Source organism: Gadus chalcogrammus, chromosome 21 (genome assembly GCF_026213295.1).
Source record: "Gadus chalcogrammus isolate NIFS_2021 chromosome 21, NIFS_Gcha_1.0, whole genome shotgun sequence".
Lineage (NCBI taxonomy): Eukaryota > Metazoa > Chordata > Actinopteri > Gadiformes > Gadidae > Gadus > Gadus chalcogrammus.
This window is the reverse complement of record NC_079432.1, coordinates 5,242,253-5,253,604: the sequence shown is the minus strand read 5'-3', so window position 1 is coordinate 5,253,604 and position 11,352 is coordinate 5,242,253. Positions and strand designations below refer to the sequence as shown.

At 48.1% G+C, this 11,352-nt stretch overlaps 1 protein-coding gene across 1 annotated transcript in view; it reads left to right on the top strand.

The window, feature by feature from the left end:
- Positions 1–11,040, top strand: part of LOC130374911 (1-phosphatidylinositol 4,5-bisphosphate phosphodiesterase beta-1-like) — a 39,173-nt gene extending 28,133 nt beyond the window's left edge. Inside the window, exon 12 of the mRNA XM_056581892.1 lies at positions 10,816–11,040. Within this exon, the coding sequence (XP_056437867.1) occupies positions 10,816–11,040 (225 nt within the window). The remainder of the gene's footprint in view (positions 1–10,815) is intronic.
- Positions 11,041–11,352: the final 312 nt, after the last annotated feature.

Genomic DNA, 11,352 nt, shown 5'->3' with positions numbered 1-11,352 from the left:
TGCGCATTCAAGAAAAAGACCACGTCCATTCCTCTCTCTCTCTCTCTCTCTCTGTCTCTGTCACTCTCGCTCTCGCTCTCGCTCCCTGTCCCTGTCCCTGTCCCTGTCCCTGTCCCTGTCCCTGTCCCTGTCCCTCTCTCTCTCTCTCTCTCTCTCTCTCTCTCTCTCTCTCTCTCTCTCTCTCTCTCTCTCTCTCTGTCCCTGTCTCTCTCTCTCTCTGTCTCTGTCTCTGTCTCACTCTCTCTCTCTCTCTCTCTCTCTCTCCCTGTCGCTCTCGCTCTCTCTCTCTGTCTCTGTCTCTGTCTCTGTCTCTCTCTCTCTCTCTCTCTCTCTCTCTCTCTCTCTCTCTCTCTGTCCCTGTCTCTCTCTCTCTCTCTCTCTCTCTCTCTCTCTCTCTCTCTCTCTCTCTCTCTCTCTCTCTCTCTCTCTCTCTCTCTCTCTCTCTCTGTCTTGACCCAGTTTCTCCCGTGGGCTGGGAGCAGCCGCTAATGGACAGCTATAACCATCTCTGGTCTGCAGAGACCCCACCACGCTTCTCACCCACACCACCACGTGTGTGTGTGTGTGTGTGTGTGTGTGTGTGTGTGTGTCTGTGTGTGTGTGTGTGTGTGCACGCGCGTGTGTGTGTGTGTGTGTGTGCACGCGCGCGCGCGTGTGTGTACTCTGGGTAATGTGTGCGTGTGTTGGGTAATGTGTACACACATCAAAAGCAACGGTTGCAGTGCATGAACCAGTTGTGACTCCAGTTCCCGAACTCCGGTTCCCGAGCCGGAACCCGAACCGTCCAATCAGGTAGCTCTGCTTTGTCGCTGTGAAACAGAGGCTGGTGGCTCTGTAATCACCCTGTTGTGAGCTGTAATCGAATTAGCATATCAGTAGGGCTGCATGTCCTCTGGGGCTGTCGGAAGTTACTCTGATTGTGGCAGGAGGTCTGCTGTGGCTGCTCGCAGTGTGTGTGTGTGTGTGTGTGTGTTTGTAGGTCTGCTTGCGTGTGTCTGTGTGTGTTTGTCTGTGTCTGTGTGTGGGTTCATGCATGTGTATGTTTGTGTGCGTGGGCACGCAGGTGTGTGTGTGTGTGTGTGTGTATGTGTGGCTGTGTTAATGTGTGTGTGTGTGTGTGTGTGTGTGTGTGTGTGTGTGTGTGTGTGTGTGTGTGTGTGTGTGTGTGTGTGTGTGTGTGTGTGTGTGTGTGTGTCGTCGTCGTGCTCAGGTGTCACCGTACTGATAACGTTCCAATCAGAGTTCCCCCCAGGTGCTCAGCATGCGACACACACGGCCTGCACTCCCTGTGTTGTCATCGAAGGCTACTACAGGCAACACGCCACTGCACACACAAGGCAGCTGAAGAGCAAGGCTGAGAGGACTCTTCATGGTTCCACGTTCACGCAACGCAAGGGGGTTACGGACCCCTTACGTCCTTGCGGACCCTCCATCGCGTCCAACGCAAGGGCCAGACGTGCGCCTCCCAAAAAATCGTAGCCTTCCGTCGAGGCACGTCAGCAGCGAGGGCTGTGATTGGTCCGCTTACTAAGACCTGACGCAGGACCATAAAGGTTTGCGTCGTAGCGTCTGCCTGGTCATTGCGTTGCGGGAACGTGGGACCATAATTAGCCCTTCAGTTCTACTGTGCACCACTTGTGATTTGAATGGGAAGGTCGCCACCGACAACCACTTAAATTTGTTCATTCATTCATTCACGTTCATAATCGTGCATATGTGAGGGCTTTCAACACTGGGGCCATTGGCTCATTCACCACCATGTCACCTCATTCTGGGAGAGATAGTTACTTAACTGATTTGCATTTAATGAAGCAACTTCGTTGGTCAAAACAATAATGCAAGTGAATCACCCCTTTCACACAGATTATTAATCAAAGCCTGATTCGTGAGACTATCCCGACATCAACTCCTGATTCCATCAATGTGTCCTCTGAATCTCGATGTCCCAAACACCAGAATGCTTTTTGGTTCAGTAGTGCGACCATTCCAGTTAGGAAGAAACAAGCTGATGGATTCACTCCATACTCATGGAGTGCATGAGTGTTGAAGTTATACGTGCATGCATTATCTTTCTGAACTAACTACAGTCACCAGTAACAAAAGAGTGGCGCCCAGAGATCTTTATACCTGGGACTCACCCAGTGAGACCCCTAGTTGTTTGAACCTCAGTTCTCTTTCTCCTCCGACATTCCTGGACAGATCCACCATGTTGGGGTCTGGAGTGGTGGACCCTGACCCCAGCAGGGACTCCCTCTGGGGGCTTTAGTCAGGGGATGGACCAGGCCAGAACCAGCCTCTGAGGCCTGCTGTTGTATTTCCTTTGAAATGGTGATTTCAATCCTGCACCCTTTTTTGGCTGTGAAGCTTCTGTGAAATCATAATAACACAATATGGTTCACACCCGTCCATCTGTGTGTGTGTGTGTGTGTGTGTGTGTGTGTGTGTGTGTGTGTGTGTGTGTGTGTGTGTGTGTGTGTGTGTGTGTGTGTGTGTGTGTGTGTGTGTGTGTGTGTGTGTGTGTGTGTGTGTGATGGTGGACGTTTATATGGGTTTTGTGATATCGTGATGCATTTGCAGTGGAAAACTGCACTAGGATTGAGAATGAATAGGCAACCCTCGATCTACACACACACACACACACACACACACACACACACACACACACACACACACACACACACACACACACACACACACACACACACACACACACACACACACGCACACAATCAGAGGCACACATATGCTCATTGAATCGACAGGCAGGAGTCCTGTGCTGTCGTCATGGAAACTTGGGTAGCCCCCAACGCACACATACACAGGCATGCACATACACACACACCTTCCACCATCTCTCCCAGCCAATATAAACCTCTACAATCTGTTAATTTGGAACCGAAGAACTAATGACGCAGCGCTAGGAGCGATAGGAGAGAGAGAGAGGGAGGGAGAGAGAGAGAGAGAGAGAGAGAGAGAGAGAGAGAGAGAGAGAGAGAGAAAGAGGGAGCTTGAAGAGAGAGGGAGCTTGAAGAGAGAGGGAGCTTGAAGAGAGAGGGAGCTTGAAGAGAGAGAGAACAGAAAGAGAGATGGAGAGAGAGAGAACAGAAAAAGAGATGGAGAGAGAGAGAACAGAGAGTGTGCGTGTGCGTGTTTAATAAGATAGTTGTGTCATGGAGGCACTGTTCTTCTAAGATTTAATCAGAGGAGTTTTCTGTAGTCTTGAGGACCAGCTTTTCTAGAACATTCTACTGAGGGCTAATGTGTTTTCACAGTATGTTTTCTTTTTTTATATAATCATATTATGACCCACCTCCATGCCTCCCTGTGATTGGCTCTTGGTCCTGGCATGCAATTGGGTTGTTGGCCTGGAATAACCAACAACAGTTATCTAACATGGTACGGTCGGAAGCTGGTAAATAAGTCATTCAAAATGGGTCATTTCGATATTAAGATAAATTGTTTATTAGATCATTTTTGCTCATACATTATTGAAAAGTAGTTGCCAATGTATCAACAACAAGCAGGCAATTACATTCTATGTTGCATGTTACTACTTTGTACGTTTGATCGTCCACAATGACCATCCATATATGTTAAGCAAAAATAACATTTTAAAATCTGCCTGTTACCCAGTAACCCTTTTTAGCACCTAGCATCTATAGCCTCCATAGTGTTATGCTAACCAGATCAGCAGTTCTATGCTGGACCAAAGTCATTTATAATTTAAACTGAATGTGGGGTAACACGGAGTACATCAGGCGATGGGAATGGCCGCTCCAAAGCTTTCGTACTTTTTATCCCAACTATTGTGGGATTACACACCGGACCTGTACTTTGTGTTTCTTTTTAGGGAGTCGGTATTGGCTTGTTTTTTCGAGATAGGATCTTTAACAGTGAATAATAACAAGCTGTGGTGGTAGGTTTGTGTGGTCAAGGTCAGGCTAAGGATAAGGAGAGGTGTTATCGACCAATCACAGACATCGTTAACTGCAAGGACGAATCACTGACCACGCCGGCGAGATGGGATGGATGTGAGATTTGTCAAAATAAAAGTGTGAGACACAGGGCGGGTATGTGAGGTTATTTAATCTGTTTTTCAATTTTCTTCCTTCTATTCCTCTCCTCACTATGATTCTCTCTTCTACTCTTTTGCTCTATTTCTCTTCTCTCTCTCTCTCTCTCTCTCTCTCTCTCTCTCTCTCTCTCTCTCTCTCTCTCTCTCTCTCTCTATCTCACCCTCTCTGTGAACATGGCCACAGCTTGCCTCTTCGCAGACTTTGATGAGCAACCCCTCTGCCTGGCAAGGTTGCATCAATAACACACACACACACACACAAACACAATCACAGCTGCAAACAAACACAAACACACACACTTAATTTTTGTGTCTCATACATTGCATCATACATTTTGTATGCTCCTTCTCCCAATATCCACATCCATTTTGTCTATGACCTTTATCACTGGTTGTAAAAGAGTACAGGTGTCTGCGGACAATCTATAATTTGGACGGAAGCTATGACAAACTGACAGCATTTATTGGTGTTTTTATCGTATTTAGTTATGATTGGTTGTGCACGTTCAATACCTCTTGCCGATATGTTGATTTAAATTCTCCCATCTTGGCAGACTATCTTGAAATGTCAAATCACATGACAGTAGAAGGCAGCACACAATGACAACCGCTTGAAGCAGGATGGAGGTAGATAAGGACAAAAAGGATTTCTAATATTTCTGTTGATCTTTTCTGTTTAGTTTTCATTCAATGCCCTTTCTGCCGTAACTAGGATACGCTTATCTTGATGCTTTTATTTTCCAATTGGTTTTCGCTGACAAATATAGTTCTGAAGAGAGAAAGTGGTTTCATCTCTCTCTCTCTCTCTCTCTCTCTCTCTCTCTCTCTCTCTCTGACTCTTTCATTCTTTGACAAAAAGGCACTCCCTGCAAACCAAACCCAACCCTGCATGAACACCCCCCCCACACACACACACACACACACACACACACACACTGAAAAACACACACATAGAACCTTGAAACACCACACACACATGTCGCAGTGTGCATGAACCGTTGCAAATTAAAAAAAGTCTCAGCAGGCGATCCTGTCAGGGCGCCGACCCTGTCCTCTCGTTTGGTCACGTGATCTAGAAATGGGCTTCTAATTGGGCCATGTTTTGTAACACACCTTTCCCTCGGTATCCCCCGGGCCCCTGAATGAACACCCAGAGACACGTGTGTGTGTGTGTGTGTGTGTGTGTGTGTGTGTGTGTGTGTGTGTGTGTGCGTGTGCGTGTGCGTGTGTGTGTGCGGGTGTGTGTGTGTGTGCATGCGTGCGTGTTTGCCAGTCTCTGAGTGTGTGTGTGTCCAGAGAATGGAAGTAGGAAGTACCAGACAGTTTCCACTCTGCAGTGCATCCTGTTTTCCCTCTCGGAAAACCGCGCTGATGCGCGGCAGTGGCTCAGATAGAGCAGATTGCGAACGGAAGGTTGCTGGTTCCATCCCCGGCTCCTCCTAGCTCCGTGCTGAGGTGCCCCTGAGCAAACCCCTGATAACCTTAACCGCTCCTGGCAAGCTGACTGTGGCCCTCGCTGTACCAACGTGAGAATGAATTGATAAATGAAAGCCGCTGAATGGATAAATGAAAGCCACTGGAAAAAGCGTCCGTCCTCGAAACGCGCTGCATTAATGCAGTTCTTCTAGCATTGCGGCGGTCGCTGCGTCGTCGCTGACGCCTATAGATTCCTCAGGGCGGCAGTATCTCAGGAGGTAGAGCGGGTTTGCTGGTAACCTCAAGGTTGCAAACTTCGATTCGAGTGTCGAGGTGGCCCTGAGCAAAGGCGTAATAATAATCTCAACCGATCCCCACGAGCTGGCTGACGCCTTGCATGGTTGACTCCGCGGTCGGGGTGTGGATGTGTTTACGAATGGGAGGATTTTTTGGTAAAGTGCTTTGGATAAAAGCACTTCCATAAATGCAGTCCATTTACCATCAGGGCGTCCGTTGAGGCGGTTCGCGAGCCTCGTTGTAGTGGGGCGCCGGCCGTTATGTCACCAGCCCGGGCTGCGAGCAGGCACAGAAAAACTTAATTTGGTCCTCGGAAGGAACCTTCCCTCGATGGTTCGTCAAAATGAGGCCGTTTGGTGAAGAAGGTCAGAGAGTGTTGTATTTTAGGAATGTGCGTGCGCGTGCTCGCGCAATCGGGCAAATGACAGTGTTGTGAAACAGATTTCAAAGCTGGCCGGCAGACTTGGCTGCTGGTCAGTGTCTCAGTATAAACTAGACTGTATAAAGTAGACCAAACATCACACACACACACACACACACACACACACACACACACACACACACACACACACACACACACACACACACACACACACACACACACACACACACACACACACACACACACACACACAGGGCAATGCCTTCCTCACACACTTCCGATTCTCCATTCATATTGATTCATAGAATATGTAACACAATCCATGTTCCTGAATGCAGGTCACTCCCTCTCTCACACATATCTTCAGGCTCTGTAGTTTAAATATCAATAACCTGAAACGCATCTGAAGGCACCGTAAGGCTGTGTATAGATTCTGTATAAAAGCAAGTGTCCACAGCCTAACCTGAGAGAGATGCTCCACAGCCCCTTACCAGCTCCTATATGTGCTCCATCTTAATTCACCGTAACAGCCTTTTGATTATGAATGCTAAGTGACCAAATAGTAAAAATGCAATCTCCTTATCCTGTCCTCCATCATTTCCTGAGAGGTTTAATAATTACCCAAGCTGTGTGCTCATCCCCCCCCTCCCCACGTCATCCGCCCAGCCCCCCCCCCCCTCCAACAGACGGCCGTAGCCACATGCGTCTGGGCTTTTGATCCCACACACACATACACACACACACACACACACACACAGTCGGATCTGCGCGCAAACACAAGCACCTAGACCCCCCCCCTCCCCCCTCCATCTTGTTTTCCACCTGTTCGATTCCCCGCCACACGTGGAGAGAGGAAATTTGTTTGTCGGCAGCAGGAGGTGTCTGCTCCTCTCCGGGGCGCGATGACAACACTAGCAGCAGCGCCCGCCCGCCACATGCTTATACATGTGCCGGGCTGTTACTCGCACACACACACACACACACACACACACACACACACACACACACACACACACACACACACACACATAGGGTACAATGTGTAGGGTACCTCGTCTAAGTAGGTCACGTGTGCCGAGGGTGTGTCGAGGAAGGGGGGGGGGGGGGGGGCTGACATGGTAAAGCAGTCCAAGACATCCCACACACGCAAACACACAAACACAAACACGCACACAAACACACAGTGTATTGCAATCCCAATGGTTCTGTGCTTCTAATGACAGCTCGAGAGCGACAGAAATCAAGCGCTCCTTTGTTGTACTTTGAGACGACGGCCAACGAGACACTAACTCCGAGAGAGAGAGAGAGAGAGAGAGAGAGAGAGAGAGAGAGAGAGAGAGAGAGAGAGAGAGGAGGCGTGCGTGTGTGAGTATGATCTGCCAACGGAGTGGGCAGTAATCCACGATGACACCACTAGATTCATTGTTCCCGCTCTTTTTTTTTTTACGACGACGGGATTGCTCGGGAGAAAACCGTTCATCTGCTGCTCGAAAGAGCTAAGGAGCCCCAGCTCTCCTCTCCACACCTCCATTCAGTTAAATCCCCCCCCCCCCATACACGTCCTCTCTTCTACCTTCCTCTTCGTCCTCCCCCCCCCCCCTCTCGTACCCATTCATCTGCCCCTACATCCCATAATGCCCTCTCGTGCCTCCCCTTAACCTCCACAGGGACCTCCAGCGGTGTGAGCCCCCTTCACATGATGTCACTTGAACAACTCTCATCGCACCGTTATCCCATCCCCCTCGTACACCACACACACACACACGCACGCACGCACGCACGCACGCACGCACGCACGCACGCACGCACGCACGCACGCACGCACGCAGACACGCACGCACGCAGACACGCACACGCAGGGCTATGATTATCTTCTGCCTCCGCGGCCTTGTCCTCCGCTGATGTAGTCCCACTGTAAGCTCTGTGTGCCTGCTGCCCAGTCCCTCTCTCTCTCTCACTGGTGTTCACACTCTCTCACACACACACACACACACTCACACGCATGCATGCACACACACAAACAAACACACAAACACACACACACACACACACACACACACACACACACACACACACACACACGCGCATGCACACACATGCATGCACACAGACACACACGCACACACACATATTCACACTCAAACACACTCACTCACACTCACTCACACTCAAACACACACAGTCACACTCGCATTCACCCACACCCACACACACTCTCTCTCGTATCTCACACTACGTATTTCTCCTCATCATCCTCTTAGCCGTAATGTGACTTTAGTTTAGTCCTAATCACAGGGAGACAGGTAAAGGCCACAGCATTTACATGAGCAGCACTTTATGGCTACCAAATGCTACCAAATTGGTGCAAGATCAAGGCCCAACCATGAATCATTTAAAGTAATTAAGTATATGTATGTAGAATGCAAAATAAACCTGTGGTTCTTTCTATTGGGATGAAGCTGTCCCTAAAGTTAGCACCATTTCAGTTCATAAAAACACTGAAAGAAGATCCACATTTTTTTTTAAATATATAAACAAGGATTTATTCTAAATGGAAGCAGACAGATATAGATGGACCACTGTTTTTATCTCACTATGCGGTACGAAACACAAACTGAGAGTGATGTAGGCCACAGCCCCTGCAGTTTTTTTGTGTTACATCAGTTTTCTTTCCATCAAGGCTAGATGGTGAGATCATAAAAATGGAGGGCATAATCTGATACACAATGGACAAGGCCGTTCGCCAACCTTAATCTACCCACCTGAAGATGTGACACACAGACCACAGCAGCCGAAGAGAGTTTGAAGCGGTGTATAAAAAGCTAGTTTTATAGACGGCCAGTGTTCATTTGGTAATTTAACGTTGTTTTATTATATTACCATTATAGGGCAGGGTTAGGCAAAAAATAAATCGCAGTACTCCCGAACTAAAATCGTAAGAATAGTCTGACTCATCAATTCAAGTGATATGACATAACTCATTAACTGCGTCTGTAATTGCATATGTAATTCCGTTTCGAATGACCCATAAATCACGTTTTCATCGTCTGGAGATTTCCCTTTATTGTTTTAGCATATATCCATCCTCACAGTTTCCTGCTGTGAAGTTGTCGTGTGTTTGCAGAGAACGGGGTCACTGAACAGTGGCCCTATTACTTGAAGCACTTATGTGTCTGGGCTCTCTCCCAAAAAAAAAGACAAAACAGCCATGTTTTACGACTCGACGTAGGGCCTTTATACGGTGCTTCAAAAAATACAGCGGCGATGAGCAGGGAAGGCATTTGACACCATTCGTCTTAGCTGCTTGTCTTTTTAATTATGGCTGCCCCGGGGGAAGTGGGTGAGTAGTTAAACAGGCAAATCGGCATTTAAGCAATTATTGGAATAAAATGAATACAATCTTGTCATCTGTAATCATCGCAGGCATGCCTCCAGGTAAAAACCAAACCCGGGGCCCACTCTCTGCGGATGTCAAAGTACATGCTGTACGGGTCAAAGTGAACCCTTTAAAGTCGTTGTTATCTGGTTTGCCTGTTATTGAATTTTGGTTTAGTTTTTCTTTGCGCTTTCTGTCGTGAAAAAACGAAAAGGAAACATGAAGTTTCTGAAGTTATGATAAGTACCCAGGAGGCATGTTCTGATAACCAAATGGGTTCCGGAGAAACATTTCATACGACTGGACGTCGTGATATGAGCTACAGAAGTAAACAAGTGAACCTACTTGCTAACAGCGACGACTTGTTTTTTATTGCCAATAATTTGTTTGTTTCCATGGTTTTTGTAGTTGTATTATAGATATATAATATAAGTGCAATATGTTATCTTGAGTTTATCTGTCCCCATGTGTTGTTGTGAGCGTTTGACAGCCAGTATGTATTTTTTTCTCTGCCCTAGCCACTCGCTTGTCAGACGGCCGAGCCGGCAGTTTACTTTGTACCACCGAGCACTTTGCTTGCCCATAATTAAATTGGCTGCCTGCTCCCATATTGCAACTCTGGAGGGAATTTCTCCGCTTTCTAATCGAATTGCTCATACAACAAGAGAATTAAACAACAACAGACCATCAATATGCAGTATAATTATCCAGGCCTTCCTCCAGCAGTGGCTGGGCCGTTACAGTATGACATCGCTCTCCTGTTGGAAACACTTTATAATAACGTTTGATAATAAGTCATTGACAAGCCTTTAGTTCATGAGTAACTAATCATTAAAAGAAACGTTAAAATACAAATGTATATATTTTTTAAAGATCAATCCATCATTAACTGAAGGCTTGTAAATGACTCATGACTGATCGTAAAGTGACCACATAAGCACCTTTACCTTATTAAACTTTATTAAACGTTGCTTGATTGATCACCCACATCACAAGGCTTACCGATGTCGGTACATTACGTGTTCATCAAAGTCAACGTCAGCTTTATTGTCCATTCCCAAATAGGTGCAAGAAAAATAGCGAAATCGGAGTTGCGTTTGTCTCTGACCCACTGTGCAATAAGTACAAAAGGATCAAATTTGGCGCAAAACGTGTTAAACGTTGCTTGATTGATCGCCCTCATCCCAAGGCTTTCCGATGCCGGTAATGCCTTCCTGTGTATCGACCTAACCACCACGGCTGTTTCGTCTCCCTTTGTCGCCCGCGCAGCTGCAGAGCGACCTGGACCAGGAGTACCAGGACAAGTTCCGCCGGCTGCCCGTGGAGATCCAGGAGTTCGTCCAGGACAGCAGCAGGACCAAGCTCCGGGACGACCCGAGCCTGCAGAGCAGCCTGTCGGTGTCCTCCATCAGCGAGAGGCTCAGCAAGGCCCTTCAGTCCGAGGAGGAGACGGAGGACGGGTCCACGGAGCGAGTGTACGACACGCCCCTCTAGGGACGCTTCGGAGGACAACCCCCAATCCCCCCAGCCCCCCCCCCCCCCCCCCCCCCCCCCCCCCATCCACGTTTCGACGAAAACGCCCGGCGTCGCGATCCGGGACACTTCATTGGGTGGCGATGTTTGTGACCACCGCAGACAGAAAGATGAAGGGCCCTTCCCAACATCCGCCTGCGGCAATGCTCCGCCTCCGGTCTATAGGTTAACCAATGGGAGGATTAGTTGATATCTGAGCCTAGCTAGGTGAGTAGAGATTGCCTCTGCACCCCCCCCCCCCCTCTTCAACACACACACACACACACACACACA